The 18,074-nt window shown below is 39.0% G+C and overlaps 1 protein-coding gene across 2 annotated transcripts; it reads left to right on the forward strand.

The window, feature by feature from the left end:
• Positions 1-435: 435 nt before the first annotated feature.
• Positions 436-15,754, forward strand: traf3ip2l (TRAF3 interacting protein 2-like). 2 transcript variants are annotated; one of them, XM_072683050.1, is made up of 10 exons: positions 436-630; positions 5,751-5,849; positions 6,137-6,822; positions 8,372-8,405; positions 8,529-8,593; positions 9,967-10,064; positions 10,293-10,361; positions 11,839-11,952; positions 12,061-12,135; positions 13,835-15,754. In XM_072683050.1, the coding sequence occupies exons 2-10, from the start codon at positions 5,806-5,808 to the stop codon at positions 13,979-13,981; spliced, it is 1,332 nt and encodes a 443-aa protein (XP_072539151.1). In that variant the 5' UTR covers positions 436-630; positions 5,751-5,805; the 3' UTR covers positions 13,982-15,754. The 2 variants fall into 2 exon arrangements, with proteins under 2 accessions (XP_072539151.1, XP_072539152.1); XM_072683051.1 differs by lacking the exon at positions 436-630 and having other exon boundaries at positions 5,782-5,849; positions 6,166-6,822.
• Positions 15,755-18,074: the final 2,320 nt, after the last annotated feature.

Below are 18,074 nucleotides of genomic sequence, written 5' to 3' on the forward strand. Positions count from 1 at the left end.
CCCATGCTGCCTTTTGTGTTGAGAAGTTTTCTCTTTTTACCAACACAAAAAAATGTGTGATGAAAAAATAAATATATATATATACACTGTTTTTTCATCTTCAGACTGCCTGACAGGATTCCATTCATTCTCTCTGATAGGTGTCATCTCCTCTGGTGTGCTGTACAGAGGGACTGTGAAGAGTGCAGGGCTTGTAGGTGTGTTTCTCTGAAGCTCTGAATACAGTTTACATTCCAGGTTATGTTGTGGAGCAGTACCGGAAAGTGAAATCTCTGTAAAAGCAGTCGATGAAAGTGCTACTGTTCTATTTACAGTCTACAGAAGAGTCCTGAACCCTGAGCTGCTGGGGATTTTTGGGTGAGAACAGTAGGCGGGCCGACCTACAGAGTGCGCTTATTGAAAGTACACAAGTCTGAACCTCCACCAGACCCGGCGCTACTGCACACCTGTGGGTTTTAGCTTAGCTTCATTTAGCTTCCAAAATAAAAAACTTCGACCTGTAGCCTCAGTTTTAGTCACTATCCAGCTTCCTTTCAGCGATCGGTGCTGGAAACTGTGTGGAGCTGTCTGTGTTCAACCGTGTTTTTGAGCAGATGACTGTAGCTGGCTGCTGTGCCGAGGAGCTGCGAGGTGAGTGAGTCCGCCAGCTCCGGTTCAGTAGCGTGTCGCCATGAGTCGCATGTATGTGTTCAAGTTCCAGTGAGCTGCTTTTAGTGAGCTGTTCGGTGGCTGTATGTCTCTGTAGGTCTTTTTTTTTTTAGAGCAACGTGCGCTCAGACACGAGGCTAAAGCGAGGTGTTGGTCGAGCCTGTAGTTTTGAGCTCTTGCGGTCAGACAGTGCTGAGTGCGTGGAAATCCCAGTGCAGCACTGACAGCTGAGGTACAGCTTTCAGCCTACTGTAGTACATGCAGATCCTTTATTAAACGACCCCCATCTAATGTGTCAAATATGATACTTCATCAAATATTAAATCATCCATATAAATTGAGATGCTACTAACAAAAAAAAACAAAGGCTGTATAGGTGTGTACGTTTCTACAGAAAATTGCAATGAGTATGTATGAGTGCTGTCTGAATTTACATCTATATAGAGCATTTTACTAAGAGGGTAATACTAAAACTTGGGCCTCCTTTCCCCTCAAGTCTTCATGACATGTAATTCCTTCAGATTTCTAGGAGAACTTCCATGCTCTGTGTCTCCCCTTCTGAGACATCCCAAAGGAGTTCTGTTGGATTCAGATCCACGTTATGGATGCATCATGCTAGAAGTGGCCATTAGAAGATACAGGTACATTTACAGCTAAATTGTGGCTGTGAAGGGATGTGATGACAGGCCCAAAGCACAACTACACAACCTCCACCTGTTGCAGTAGCCTGGGCTGTTGACACAAGAAGGGATGCACCGATCCATCTTTTTCTGTTCCATACAGATACCGATACATGCACTTTGCGTGCCGGCCGATATCATTGTCATTAACCATATAACTGACCATCTGGGAGACACTTAAGACACTTAAGGCATCAGGATTGATGTGATCATTACTTTACTAAGTTACTAGTGTAAAACTAAAACAAATGAACACAGATATTAATGAACCCATTTTCTGTTTATTGGTCAAATTGGCTAAAATTAATAACTGGACCTGTGGTGGACCTCGACACAGTGTTGTCTGGGCTCAGGACTTTTATTCTGAAATTCGTAGTCTGTGAGACTAAAGAGGAGCTAGCAGCTCCTCCCTTCTCGGCTCTCCTTATATGGAAGACAAGCTGGATTACTCGCTGATAGTTGATGACAGGTCAAGGGCACCATGCTGGTTAGATAGGGGAAGTCTTGCTGTTTGCTGTGATATGTGCATGATGCCTGTATGTTACTCTGATCCCTGGTTCCGGAGGTGCGGGAATCGGGTTCTGTGAATGGATCGGTCCTTCTGATCAGACTGATTATCTGATACCTGATGCAGCTAATTTTCTTAGTATTGGATCGATGCATCCCTAGACACAAGGAGAGTGGGTCCATAATTTCAAGCTGCTGGTGCCAAATTGTTACACTGCCATCTGTGTATCTGCTTCTTAAACACACACATAGGCTTACAGCAACATGACTACTTTCTTCTTTCAAATATATTTTAATGTCCACATTTTTACATATGCAAGAGAACTTTTCTTAAGGTATCAGTACTCGTATCACCTGGATTTAAAACTTGAATTGTAAAGAATTGTATTACTATCACTTATCCTACTTGCTAAGTATATGACGATATTTCATTGAGATTGGGATCAATTTTGTTATCATGATACACAATATGCTGCTTTTCTAAGCGCACTGTGGATATCGCCCGCGCCTAAAGAACGCTGACCTACATTTAATTTAAAGAGTAATTAGTTTTGTTTAACCCCTCAGAAACCTATGGCCTGCAGCCATTCCAAATGTGTAATACCAGAGAATAGCCCCACCAGTTTGTACAGAAGTCCCTGTGCTGTTACTGAGTAATACGCCTTAGTGTGCAATAAGCCTTGGAGTTAATTAGAAGTGCAGCAGAATAGAAATCGCTGTAGTCAGTCAGGGATAGTATCTGAATAGCAGTTTTTAAGAATTTGTCTGTACGTCAGAATATCACAATACATACTGTTTATTGTTAAATTGTCTTTAAATAGTGTGATGTAATATTTTTACCATATCGCCCACCCCTAACTGCTGCTGTTTTTATATCAGCAAATCACCAGTCTATATTTTGGAACATGCATTGGCTCAGTAATCTGCTGAATACAGACTACTGGTTTAAGCTGTAGCATTTCAGTACTATTGAAGTCGATCATTCAGTATCATAAGAGTTTGAAACCCAGCACTAATTATTACCTGCTGTGTGTTGTTCTCTTTCCCTCTTTCCTATCACATTTGCTCTCGCACACAGTATCACATGCCTTTCTCATTCCACTACTCTCTTTTTTTACTGAAGGCCAAAGAACCTGTATGCTGATCCTGATGATTAAGCTCTGGCTCCTGCTGAAACTGTGTATGTTGTTGCTCTGGTTCTGCGGCTGGCACGTTTATATCACGTAATGTCACGAATGACTTTCCACAGGATTAAGGTGGTTTCCCACGACGTTGTGACCTGTACCAATAGCTACACCACAAATATAAGTCAGTCAGGAGAAAAATACCCTCAGTACTGCTCACTCATCAGGTTTAACTCGCCAGAGTGATGATTGCTTTTTACTAAAAAAGTAAAGGTAGGCTTTTATTTTTCTGATACTCTTTATCAGAGACAGGCTGCGTGACATGTAGAACTTGAAACTACATCTACCTGGATTAGCATTACAAAGGCAACAGCATACAAAAAATGCTGATATTCAGTTCAACATTGTATTATTCCTTGATGCAAGAGGTCCTCCACCATAAAGGAGAACAGTGTAAGCATTCAGATGGCTCTTTGAGTTGTCGTAGAACCAATGCCTTAATAAAGAAGCACTGAAAAACCTCGATTTAAATGGATTCCTCTGAGAATCGCATGCAAGTAAGCCACTAAATATAATAGATTTAATTTCATAGAAAATGAGGCTGAGAAAAACAAAGCAACCCAGTTACAAGTTTCCTTTGACTATCCTTTGACTCCCTTCATGTGAGGAAGATTTTTTAGTCTAGTTCTTGTAGCGGCATTTAAGAAAACATGCTCTACACAAAGGCAGCATCTGGCTGCGAATACCACTTTAGTGGGTAGCGTCCCCAGTTTTGTACTAGCACACAAGTCTCATCTCGTCTCCTCTTCACATTGAATTGCTATCAGCTCAGTTGCGTTTACATTTTTATCATATGTAACGTTACTACATAAACAGCAGATAAGAACAACTTTGTTGATGACTGTCCAACACATGCTAGTTTGCTCACAAAGTATCTCATTATATCCATTATTCAAGTGGTTTTACAGTGTGCTATACCTCTGTGGGCGAGTACCTTCAGTGTCAAGTAGCATATTTGGCACACTGCCTTTGTCTTTGTCAAAGTTTCATTTTGGTGTTTCCACACTGCTGAGCTCTTCACAGTTTTACCCTTTCTTAAATGTGGCTAAGGCACCCGAGTTAAGATGGTTTACACTCTCACATCTAAACTGTGCTATAAAAAGGACACAGCTACAATAGAAATGTGCCGACAAAGTGTATTTTGCATTGTGTTGAAAAATCTGAACCTAAACTAATAGATATCAGAATCACTAAATTAAAAATGAATACCTATAGACCCAAAAATATTCATACAGGATCAAAAATATACATACAGCACACAACATATTTGGTTAAATGTGCCTTTGCAAGATGCAGCTTGACCAGACACTTTCGGTAACGCTGGGTTTTTCCTGACCATGCAAACTAATTTCCTCTCAGCTGAGAGTGACAGGCTGAGTCTGCCTACAGACCTTGGTAACGTGACTACAGTTCATAATGTGCTAGAATTGAACATAGAATTGTGTGAACCGACGAGCCGGTATGAGCATGTTTACATCTGGCATTAACATGCGTTTTGTATCTGGATAGTATTTGGATTTACTTTGACCAGATTCTGTTTACACTTGTCTTTTAAATGCTTCCCCAGTGTGAGCAGATGAGATCCCATTTTACTTTCACATGTAACAAAATAAAAAAAAGCTTACCAACATGAACATCATTAACATTTTATTTCCGGAAAACAATGGCTTCTCATCAAAATTGTCCCGCTCCTGGAGATTGTTTATTGTGGAGGTTCTACAACCGGGCGGAAAATAGATGGTTCTCACATTCCTGTAACAGCTTTGATCGTAATCCAATCATGGATTGAGGCTTGGGTGTGTTTACACCTGGCTTTTCATTCTGTCACCAGAAATGCATATTAATGCCAGGTGTAAACAAGCTGTAAGTGACATTTCTGACTTGTGTCTTAGATCCCTCAAAGTGTCGGTCAATCCAATTAGTGCTGAAAAACACACCCTTTTTAAAGTGGGCACAGAGAAACTGCCAGCAGCTAACAATTATTAATATTAATTTTGATGTGTTGATGTTGATTTTTTTTACTTTGTACAATTTATTTTGATTCAATTTCTATTTTATTTTATTTTCTATTTTATTTTACTTTTAGATTACAGTTCAAACAGTTCAAATAAATCACAGAAAACCCAATATCACCATTACATTCATGTCCATGATGAGTGTTTGGACCACAGCTGATGGGGTACTGATGTACTGTGATAGGTCCAATACAGTATAATTGTGCATCTGGTTATAACGAATATGCCTCAGTACTAGCATATTTATCAAAAACTTTTGGAGTGCTTATACGCTATATGGCCAATGTTTGTGGACACCCCTTCTAATCAGTGCATTCGGCCGCGTTTAGCTGCACCCATCGCTGAACAAAGATGTGCAAATGCACACTCACAGCTTGTCTAGTCTCTGTAGAGACGTATTGGTAATAGAAGCAGATAGACTCTCTGGAGCAGATAAAGATGCCAAGCATAGGCTAGAAGGGTAGAAAGCCCTCCGGCATTGAGCTGTGGAGCAGTGGGACTGTGTTCTCTGGAATGCTCCAAAATTTAGTAGAGAGCTGTTCCCTGGACAGTAGAGGCAGTTACTCCAACTGCAAAAACTGTTTTGCATTATTTTCTATTATATACCCATGATTTCAGAACAAACAACGAATGAGCAGGTGTCCCAATATTTATGTCCATATATTGTATCAATACTGAAGCCAGTGTTGCAATTAACATTTTAAGGACATTTGTAGGTCCATGTACCTCCTGGGGCCTTGAGATGGCACTGACACTTCTGCCCCTGACAGAATGATGCTGCACAGTCTGCACTGCTCACCAGCACCATCCTACAGGTACAGTCTGTTGATTTAATCTGGCCATGTTCAGCTTGCTTTTAGCATAGTAGTTGTGACTGATTATCCGTAAGCCTTTTAAAGCATGCTTGCTTGCGACCGTGTCATCATTGCAGCTAGCAAATGGATGTGGAACTCAGAATTTTAACTCAAGAACAAAGTGTGTTGTTTACATCCATTACAGGTCCCTAGGGCCTTTGCTGGAGTGAATGCTGTTTCTCAGTTGTATTGATTGATTGTGCTCACAGCAATTTTCTTGTCAGTCCTAAAGAACATTTCTCTGTCAGCTGTAATTTTCAGTCACTCAATTTCCCAGAAGAGAACGGCGAAACTATGAGTAAAATCAATGCCGAGGACGCCCTTTCAGACTCAGACTCTGTTCCTGAGGCCAGCAGTGTTAGCCCTCGGGCCGACCCCAAGCCTTCACCTGCTGACCCCATGTTGCCTAGCAACGAGCCCCCTCAAAGGAGATCATCGCCTTTTTCTGACTTCTGCAGCAGCATGAGCAGCGACACCTGGTCCAGCTACACTCCCTATCAGCCTCCCTTGGGTCTCCCAGCAGGCTACAGCCCCCAGACTCCCTTCCCCAGCCAGGCTGAGGGCTGTTTCAGTACCCTAGAGCCCCAGAAAGAGGACTGGCTCAACCCAAGCTCATACAACAGCGTGTTGAGGGGATTCTCCAATGGCAGCCGTCCATCCTGCGTAGTATCTGGAGATTTCAGTGGTTACCAGAGCGAGGCCTATAGTTCCCGTTTTCTTCCGGACGGACACAGTCCAGGTGGAAGCAGTTTGGAACAGCCCCATTCGCTGCACTCCATTCCTACTGCATTAGCTCAGCACAGTTACTACCCACCTCCATGCCCATGCCCTTCACACAGACCGGCCTGTTGTGGTCAGGGTCCACTGGACACCTACTGGGAAAATCAGAGGCTCCATTATGCGGTGCAGAACCATGTGCCATGTTCATCTTCATGTAAGTTTTTCTTTGTATATTTACAGTAAAGCACCATAAATCATTACAATTGATCAAAGTAAACGTAAATACAGTACAATGCAACAAGAATGTCCTCTTTTGAAGGAAGTAGTGGATGTTTTGTGAGCTAGTTTGAAGAACAGCTCATTACCACTTTTTGCCCAGGATCCTTTTACACCCTTTGGACATTGGTTAAGTCTTGTCTTTTGCCCATGACAATGCTACAACTGATATATATATATATATATATATATATATATATATCTTTATTTAAGGAATATATGAGTGTTGCATTGTTTTGCTCCAGAACAGCAGGTAAACACATGTCCACAAGTGCAGTGTTTTATTTTTACTATTATAATTTTATTATTATATTCATCTTAACTGATGAATTTATAGCTTTTCTCAACTGTCTGCACGGAACTTACTGGCACAACTTTAGGAACACCTTACCTGCATAATAATTAATAATAATTAATCTCTGGAGTATTTAGTCAACTTTACAGGATTTTTTTATAGATACCACTATACCCAGATATACATATTAGAAAGTTTATTTGATTAAGGAAAAGGAATGGGGCATGGTAAAGAAGTTACGACCTTCAGAAATTAGTGTTCTGTATCGTTGTTGGACAAAAACCTTTTGTCCCTTCTTCAAAACAACAACTTCAAAATACTTTAATCTAAGTCATTTAGCAGCCTTAGTCCATTTATCCTGGAATTGTGACACAGTGTAAAGAACTGCTGCCAGATTCAAATGATGTCAAAAAGTTATGAAATTGAGAAACAAGGTTTTTGTGTGACAGAGACAACATGCTGATAAATGACAAGTATCTGACAAGTGGGGGCAGAAAGTGCTTTGACTTATTTGATGCCAGATCATTACATTTAAACAGGTCCCTTAAAAGGGTTGAGCTGAAAACAAATGTTGCCCTCGAGGCAGATTTTGGCTTTGACTCATCTTGTCCCTAGATCCTCTTTTTATTTTTAGTTTTCATATCATATGTAGTTCTTTGGACAAACACTTTCCCCCCTGTTAAGTAGCTGTCCTTAAGCTCTGGACTGATTTAAATGCAGTGTCTTATAGCATCATTCACATTACTCAGTTTTTGGAAAAATGAACTGTTTAAGAAGGAATGGGGGTATTATTATATTATTATAGCTATTATTATAGTAATCAATCAGTCAGTTATTTGTTACTGTTGCTGTTGTTGTTTACAGGTTCTTTGTAATAGATATAAATCTTTATTGTGTTGTGATACATGCAGTCTTTTGTGTTGTGATAGTACTGACAGTACCCACAAACTGCCAGGAAAAGTGTATTGATGTAGATTATTACAGTAAAGGTAACACTTTGTCATGTTGCCCAACTCTAAGAGCAGCATCTGACAAGCTTTGTGGTGGACTTTTAGGAGAAAACCCCCTGAATCTGAAACTGAAGCTCCTATGTCAACTAAGACTGCATTTGATTTGCCTGATAACTGTGTAGAAGAGCACAGCACTGTGTTTCTAATTCTGTCTGTTTATTCTCCTCCCCCCTCCCGCTCAGGTCCCAAACAGCCAGATCCAGAGCTAATTCATAGGTAATGTTTTTCAGGTTTTGAGTGTGAAGTTAGTTTTTAATCAGCAATAAAGAGGAAAATGACTTGGAGAGTGAAAGTGGTTATTGGTTTGTTGGTGTGATTATTCTGATTGTGTGAAAGCAGGCACCCGTCTGTTCAGCCTCAGCCAAAGAGTGTTCCAAGCACATCGCCCCTCTCTCTGGAGCAGAGTGAGTCATCCCTGGTTATTTTTATTTTTTATTATTTTTTTTTTTTTGTGAAAATATTGAGTTACATAAATTGAATATATAATAAAATATAATGTGATTGCAGTCAGATCAGTCCTGCACAAGGGTTGAATGAATTCTAAGCTAGGTCTGGACGTTGACATAGACATTCCGAAGTATTTAATTTCTTTAGCTTTAACCATATCTTTTTTTTTATTTATTGTGTGCTTAGGGTTTGTGTCATGCTGCCACCCCCATGTTTAACAGTTGGGATGAGGGTCTTTTTGAAGAGTAGTGGCTTCTTCCTTGCTATCCTGCCATGTACGCTGTCCTTGTCCAGTGTTTGCCAGACGGCATGAACATTGAACAGTGACATTACTCAATGCAAGAGAGACCTGTAATTCCTTAGAAGTTTGATATGAATGTTTTAATATTTTTAATACTTAAAAAAATAGTATAGTCTTATACTTGAGGGCACTGTGATGGGACAAGGGCAGATATTTATAATTTATATTATAATACTATTTTTATTTTTAGTCTTTTTTACTTTTTGCAGAAATAAAAAATGTTGTATTATACTGTCCTGAGTAAAACAAAATCTATATGTCTATATATTCTTAATCTGTGTAATTTAAGAACATACAATGGTGTTAAACCATGTATTTCACAAGGCAGTACTGTTGTATTGGATAGCTTTCACTTTTCCACTATAGTATACTGTACATCTGGTGTATGCCAGACTGTGTGTGTGTGTGTGTTTGTGTGCTTTGTCAAGGTGTCAGGCTATTTGTGTGTTTGGATGTGTCATTTCGGCATTCATTATTCAATTAAATTCTCTCATTATCTCTCCAGAGCTGTAAGTGTTTTTTGTCAGCATTTTCAGAAGCAGAAAGTCAATGAAACATTATTTTTATTTCAGCCATCAAATTACATGGCATCTAAAAACAGAACACATAACTCAGACGTTTGAAAGCGTAAACAGACCAATTATTGACCAAGACTTTTTCCATTTACTTGCATACACTCCTAAAAATATGCGTGCTGCAAAGGATTCTTTGCATGATACCGTAGATGAACCGTTTTTGGTCCCATTAAGAATTATTGTTGTAACAGAGGTGGAGTGGGAAGAACCTTTTGAAGGTTTAAAGAAGTTGGTGTACAGATTCTTTACCAAGTTACATGTTCTCCAAACCCACTGCTCATTTACAAAAACAGTCCTTTATGAAACCAAACCTGCTCTTCTCTGGAATCGCCCAACCCCTTTGCAGCACCTTTATTGTTTAGAGTGTTGTCTGACATAAAGATGGATTGTGAATGCACTTGTACCTTGTGTGTGTTTCTTATTTTTCATATTTCATGGCTGTCTCCTGCTGCAGGGAAGGTGTTTGTCACTTATGAAGCTGACAATGACAAACATGTTAAAGAGGTCATCAATTTTGTCGCTCTGCTGAGACACAACGGCTTCTACACTCACGTAAGAGAGAGAACTGTACACTTCACTGTATGAAACTGAGTAATGAAGGATTCCAGATCAGTCTTATACTTGAGGGCACTTTCATGGGACGAGAGCAGACATTTTAAAGATGCCATCATTGATCTAATAGACCTTCTGGACTGATCTCCTGCAAGAGAAAATAGAGACATTTGGTTCTTCTCAGTAACTGTGGATATCCAAACCCCTGCCTGTGCTCTTTGTTTCTAGATTGACATGTTTGAACAACAGTTTAGAAGCATAAGTAAAATTGACTTCATGGAGAGGTACATCGCTGAGGTAAGACCTTCTTTTATTTTACTTCTCTTACAAGCTGTTCGTCTAGAGTCACTGACTCACTATACAGCCTGTGCTCGGATTGAGATATTTCACTCTTCTGTAAATTGCTATTTCATATTTACAATTTACGATTAAACATTTAAACATTGCAATTTACCTGTATTCATAGTTGTCCAAATTAAGACCTCATGCAGTGATGTTAACTACTGGCTGTCTAACAACAATGCTAATGACATGTAGGTAGATGGCTAGGAAAATTAAAATTACCTTTAAATTAAATGTGTTGTGTTGTAAAAGTACACTATATGGACAAAAGTATTGGGACACCTGTTCATTCATTGTTTTTTTCTGAACTCAAGGGAATTAAATAGTAGTTGACCCTGCTTTTGTGTTAGTTAGGTCAGGATGTTAGGGGATCCTAACCCCACCACATCCCCAACTTCTCAGATCATCCCTACAGTATTGGACGGAGCTCCATCATTCCAAAGAACACAGTTCCACTGCTCCACACCTCAATGCTGGGGGGTTTATACCTCTCTAGCCCACACCTGGCATTAGACATGATGTCAGTAGCTTTATGTTTATCTTCTCCAGAGAGTCCTATTCTATTGGCAGTGCTTCTCTACAGGGACTAGACAAGCTGTGTGTATGTGCCTTTGCACATCTTTGTCAGCGACTTAAAGTAGCTGAATGCATTTATCAGAAGGGATGTCCACAAACATTTGAACATGTAGTGTATGATTCGTCTCTTAAAGGAAGGTCCTCTGACTCCCGGTTTAGGCTGTGGATGACAGCAGGATAAACTCTTTTTTTAATACCCTTTAATTCTGAAGAAATGGAATAAATGCTGAATGAGCAGGTGTCCCAGTACTTATGTGCCTAATAGTGTATAAACAAAGTCCATGCAGAGCTTTGAAGGATTTTGTTGAATTTTGAAGGATTTTGTAATGCGTGTATTCTTTTACTGGTGGACAGTTTAAAGGATTGGCGTGATGTGAGCGGATTTCTTTGTAGGTTCAGAGGTTTTAGCTGCAGAGTTTTGAATGTACTGTATAGAGGACAAAGGGATTTCGAGGGTAGAGCAGTCTAGATGTAGATGTAATGAAGGCATGTGATCTCTGGATCTTTCTTTTTTCTGCATGATACTTCTTATTAATCAGTCATAAACATTACTGATACCCTATGGCAAAATTACATTACCCCCCTCTCCTTGTAAAACAACTCTCGTCCAGAGAATTATTTTAAGTGTTAAAAAAGGAATATAGTGGATATAGCGAAAATAGTGGATACAATTCCAGACAGTCTACACTGTTGCCAGAGTCTAAAGAAATTGAAGGGTGATGAAAATCACACACACATACACAAACAGGCATCACTTCAGGTAGTGTAGAGGACTTCATTTATATTTGTTTTGAAACAAAATTGTGTTGTGGTTTCTGTTACTCAATGAGTCTCACATCTTTGCTTTTTCTTTCAGAAAGACTACCTGATCATTATCATCATCAGTCCAAAGTACTATGAGATTGTGACTGATGCTTCACTATTCATGGAAAATGATGAAACACTCAATACTGTTTATATCCACAAGCAGGTGTGTGTGTTTGTATTTACTAATGCCTTTTAAACACTCTTGTGAGCAAATCTCACTTTCTGTGGTACACCAGTTCATAGGCTTTACTCAGCTGTGTTTGCCTTTCAGTTGCAGAATGAATTCATCCAGAACGGTTGCAAGAATTTCAGGTTCATTCCTGTACTGTTTCCCGGTGCCAAGAAAGTAAGATTCATTAATCAATCTTTCTTTACTTAAATACAGGTTTTATGTTTCACCCATTGCTGACACACACATGTAAATGCGCACATGCCTTTTCTAGTACAGAAGAGCTGCCAATAATAATAGGTCTCCCTGGAGCAGATAAACATACACCTATTGGCACCATGCCTAATGCCAGGCGTGGGCTGACTAGCATTGAGCTGTGGAGCAGTTGAACTGTGTTCTCTGGAATGATGGTGCTCCATCCAGTACTTCTAGGATGAGTTGGGGAGTTTGGGATGGGGTGGGGAAGTTATCATCCAACATCCTGACCTCACTAATGCTCTTGTGGCCGAATGTATCTAGACAGTTACTCCAACAACAACAGCATCGACTCTTTTTTTTATATCCTTGATTTCAGAAGAAACAATGAATGAGCAGGTGTCTTCATTTTATGAGAAAGAAAGGCAATTAAAGTCTTTTTTCAGATGAAATAGGATGTTTCTTTAGAAAAGAATTTAATGTCAGTGAGCCCAGTCATTATTTATCAGTCAAACAAGTATATCATGAAATACAACCAGATCAAAATCAGCTTCTTTATAAAAACTACTGGAACTTTAGTCACCGGTACTTCTGCTGTCAGTTTTAAAAAAAAGTTTAAAAAGTAAGAAACTTCACACTACAAAAACAACATATGCTCATAATTAATTGCTGCTTCAGTCATCCAAGTTAGGGCTTTGAGTCCTGTTGTCACTCAAGCCCTGTTGTTTTATTAGTAATTTGTGTTTTGAGTTTTTAAAGCCAGGAAAAGAACCACAGCTTTCAAGACTAGACTTACAGTGTGGAAGTAAAACAAAATGATGAAATGATGTATTATAATTGATATCTGCAGAGCCAAACAGTTCTGAGCACGGAGGGTAACCGTTCTGGTGGCACAAAGTCGCTGATCGGCTCCATAGTTCCCTGGGCCTTTACATTTCCAGTTCCAAAAAAGGCAGAAACCATATCTACATTTAGTACTAGAATAGTGTCATAATAAAGTTTAGCAAACTTGAGTCGGCTACAGGCCTTGTCAAACATCTTCCACAGCGTTTGCACTGCCTGGCTATCGGGCCTGTCCAACATCCATGTGTTTTTAGAAGCCTTACCACTAGATCTAGGCACATTACTATGAGGATTTGATAGCATTCCACCACAAGAGCATGGGGTCTAGTACTGGATAAAGCTCTATTACTCCAGAGAACACCGATCTACAGCTCGGGGCTTTATACCCATCTAACTGATGCTTGCCATTGGGCAGAATGACCTTAGGCTTCTATAGTCCCATTCTATTGGCTATTTAGACATATCGTGCATTGTGGATGTTTTTTATTTGCATGAGAGGAGGCAACAAACGGTTTAGTCACATGACCATAAAACTCTCAGGAACAAATACTGCCACACTTCAGACTGTTTTAGCATTGATGGGGAGCTTTATTACTAAATGAACTCCTTGGTGAACTCCTTGGTTCATTTCTGACCCTCATGACTACATATATTAATAGTTTTCTAAAAGCCATTGAATAAAGGATACTAGTTGCTAGGTAACATGTCTTCGATTATATAATAACTATAGAATAACTGAATAAGCCTGCAGTTTATGCATTAAGAGAAGGTGAGACCGGTTGTATATGTTAATGGTCAGATTCAGGCTTAATTCTAACGAAAGCTCTTTCATCATCAGTGCCATGTTCCCAAGTGGCTCCAGAACACACACGTCTTCTGCTGGCCCAGGGACAGAGATGACATACTGCGTCGGCTCATGCGAGTCGAAAAGTACAACCCTCCCCCCATTGGAGAGCTGCCTACCATCGTCTCTATCCCAATTTAGTGAGGGTCTCCTCTATTCGTCATGCGTAAGTGCTGAGACATAAGGCTCCATGGTGGATTGTTGAAACTGTGACTGGCTATTAGGAAAGAAGTGGACCAGTTTGGAGCTTCTTCTGCTATAAAATCTTACATTACCTTCTGGAGGATGCATTTATGCCGATGAAACCTAAGCTGTGTGTTGTTGTTGTAGTCTTAATGTGTTTGGATGGCTATTCATTCTGTGTCAAAGTTTCTGATACAGGTAAAAAAAAAAAATAGAAAAACGTTGTTTCTTCCTTTGGTGCCTCTTCTTTCCACATCCTCTCTGATAGCATCTCTTCATACAGGCAATCAGACAGCGAAGCAGAGATAATGACAGTGGCAGATTATGGGTTTCAGTTGTTGCTGTAAATAACAAGCATAAGAAGTCATTTGCCAAATATGACTTGAGGAAGATTCTGTGAAACACATTGTTCGCTTTTGTATCGAAATAGAGAAAGCACATTTTCATATGTGTGGTTTCCACGTATGTAATTATGCACAGTACAACTAGCAGTGAAATGCTTCCATAACTGTCTGTTCACATGAAACAACAACATTGACTATAAGGTAGAATATATCGTCGCTGTCCAATGAAAAATATCTCCAAAATGATGACTTTACAGGACAAGGCAAAACTGTTCTTAGCTTTTAATTGAGGTCAATGTGAAATAAGTGTTTATTCCACGTAATTTACAGCATTTCTATTGGTCCATTCATCCTAATTGTTTTACACAGTGTACAGAGCAGCTACAGGGTTCAAACTATGGAGAAACCTAAAAACAGACAAAATTTGAGATACATGTTTTTCATCGGACAGCAGTGATATAAAATAAGATGCAATAATAAGCAAATAATACTATAAAATATATAGTAAGTACATACATATAAAAGTAGATAATAAATATTAAAAGTAATAAGTTATAGTATAGTAATAAATATATAAGAATAGAAATATATAAAGCAATATATTCACTCAATTTACACAAAATTCAAAAAGAAATGTACATTGCTTTCAGCTTTCTCCCACCTCTTTATATTCTGTTTATTCAGCTGATATCAGGGGGGTGAAATATATTACAAACAGGGAAATTTGCACAGATAAAAGAGCGAGTGTATATTTGAGCTTTTCCAACCACATGAACTGAGCTTTCACTTACGTAATTCACTATTCGCCCGACATTAATCATCCCCGATTGAGTGTCTAAGTGATTTTCTATGCTTCATCCAGTGGGCAGCCAGTAATTCATCTGTACAATGTCATCTGATTTTATGACCTCACATAACTCCTTTCTAGTTTCAACATAGAGACAAGATTATAGCATCTGCAGATATTCTCTTAACTGCAATAGTGATTACAGAAATGGAAAATGTGCACTCATCCTGTCAATGATAAGAACTCAAGCCCCCAGGGACATTACCTCAAATGATCTTAAAAGCACTGGAACCATGCCATAATTCACATGCCCTAATTTTAAACATACACACACATTCATAACTGCACATAGAGCTGCACGATTCTTTCTATATGCTCTGTACTGTATATCCTCCTTCAAAAAGCAGGCTTGCTCTACAGGATGTGCAATTTTTTCATGGTCATATGTCCAGAATCCTCATGCTATATTTGTTATATATAGAAGCAAAGAGCAGCTTTTCTGTTGTGCTGGATATGTGAATGGAGGCCTTGCATATGTATGTATGTGTCATTGTTCTTGAGCTGAGCCACTTGTTAACCTTAATTTTTGAATGTGAGAAATAAACATAGTGTAATGGTACAGGTGTACCTGCATCAGTGTGTCTCCAGTGAGAACCACCCGAAGAGCTAAAAAGCAGCCCACAAGAACATACAATTTTTGCTGTGAAAAAGGTTGAACCTATTTGCTGATATCAAATACTTCAGGATTTTTCAGCAAATTCCCCTTGCTTGAGTTTTCTTTTGAACTCCTTTTATTCTGCAGAGATGGCAGAAGTACACAAAACTGGTGGGGCTATTCTTTGGTAATAGAAGTTTCTAATAACACCTTGGCCCGCAAACGGTCCCTAGGCTTTTTTAAGGGGTTAAAGTAAAAAAAAAAGAATAAAAAAAAGTGTTTTCTTTAAAAAATCTTCTGATTTAAACTAGCAATGAGACTAAGTGTAAATTATACTAGAACTGCAGTTTCATCTGCAAAATCATACGAATGACAGAATTAAAAATAAATAAATAAAAGTAACATAATTAAAATGCTGAGCTTCACAGTCGGTTCACAAATGGTAAGTGTGGTAGTATATGCCGTTCTCAGCTCTGGTATCCTGAACACGTGATTAACACTAATAGCTTAATTCTGTCTTTTCATTCAGGCCTATTGTTTTAAACATTTAAACACAATTTACTGACTTCTATAAAATTCTGTTTAGTGCTTCTTTGTCCAATTTCTCAATCATATCACACCAAGGTCATCAGAATCTCTCCTTTCCTTTTAAACTGTTTCTCAATAGCGTCCAATCAGATTAGAAAAATAGGCCAGTAGGACTAATGGAAACCCCAGCCTTCCTGCTTCACATGACATTTTAGCTCCATTGAACTGGTTGGCAATATTGGAGTCATTCTTCAGAGTATCTCTTGTTTCAGCAAAACAACTCTACTGTTTTTATTTTGAGTTTCATGAAACACGAATTAATTAATCAAATTTGTGTAGCCTTAAATTATTACCAAATGGTATAATAATATGAATAATATAATATAAATAAATCAAGGTGAAGCCATACCACATAACACTGCACACTGAATTATACAGATGCACACTGTATAGTACATAACAATGCATACCACACATTCCAGATGCATACTACACAGTCAAGCATACTACATATGAATGAAACACCCCACATGCTACATAATAGTGCACACTACATATGACCTAATGCATATTACATACTAAAGAAGCACCTTACATTCTAGGTAATAGTGCATACCACATACTACACATTAGTGCATACTACATAATAAAGTACACTGAATACTACAGATGCACACTACATAATAGTGCATAATACATACTACAGCTGCATACTGCAAACAACAATCAGTAGAAACTGCAAATTATAATAGTAGCTGCTGTGAAACTAATATATGACCTTTGTTGAGGGTTTGAGGGCCTTTAGGGTTTAGATATGAATAGATAATTGTTCTGGCGTTTGTTCAGTAGCCTCCACTGTCATATGTGTGTGTGTGTGTAATCCATACGGGTAGATGCTTTTCCTGGAATCTGTGAACCAAAAGCTGCTTTATAGGTTTATGCTAATAATAGGGTCTATTAGCTTAGAAAAGATAAGTGAGGCAGCCTGGTCTTCAGCACATGGAAATGTCAGAGGACTCACAACAGCAGCTTAAAGCTCACAGTAAACCCTCTTTCTGTCAGTTCATACTGCAAGTCTGAGGTGTGTAGTGGGTGGAAATGAGACATCCTCTCTTCAGGTGATTTGACATGAAATGGCTGTTTCCATCATACCCAGTAATTGTGACTGGGTTTTAGTTTGTTGTATTAAGGGGGCGCTGCATGAGAGTAATGAACTGGTTGTACTGTACGTGCACAGAGAGCACATTTGCAGACTCCAGGAGCAGCTGCAATGTGTGTGTGTGTGTGTGTGTGTATGGGTGGTTGTGCTATAATTAAAAATGGCTCCTCTGTTGTTTTCATGAAGTTGTATTGAAGAACAAAAACCTGCCCACACACACACACTATAACGTCTAAGAGCGTTTGCCTACCTCAGGAGCCCAAGATAAACTCCAAGACTGTAAAAGACCAATGTGATTTTGACTGGGTGCCTTGTGTTGTGCCTTATTCAGAAATAGACCAGGTGTAGCTGTAAGCTAATCAGGTAGATACCTGCAGATGCAAATGAACCTAGATAAAAGAGTAAAAAATATATATATATTTAATAAGAATATTAAATAAAACAGAAGAACACGGGTTTGTTGCAGACTCTGTGAACTGCAGCCACTGTATGAGTCTGATTCACTTTAATGAAGGACTGATTACATAGTAGGTATGGGATGATAACTGTAAATTCTGCCCTTTCACTAGGAGAACTCG

This window comes from Salminus brasiliensis, chromosome 7, assembly GCF_030463535.1.
Source record: "Salminus brasiliensis chromosome 7, fSalBra1.hap2, whole genome shotgun sequence".
In the NCBI taxonomy this organism is placed as follows: domain Eukaryota; kingdom Metazoa; phylum Chordata; class Actinopteri; order Characiformes; family Bryconidae; genus Salminus; species Salminus brasiliensis.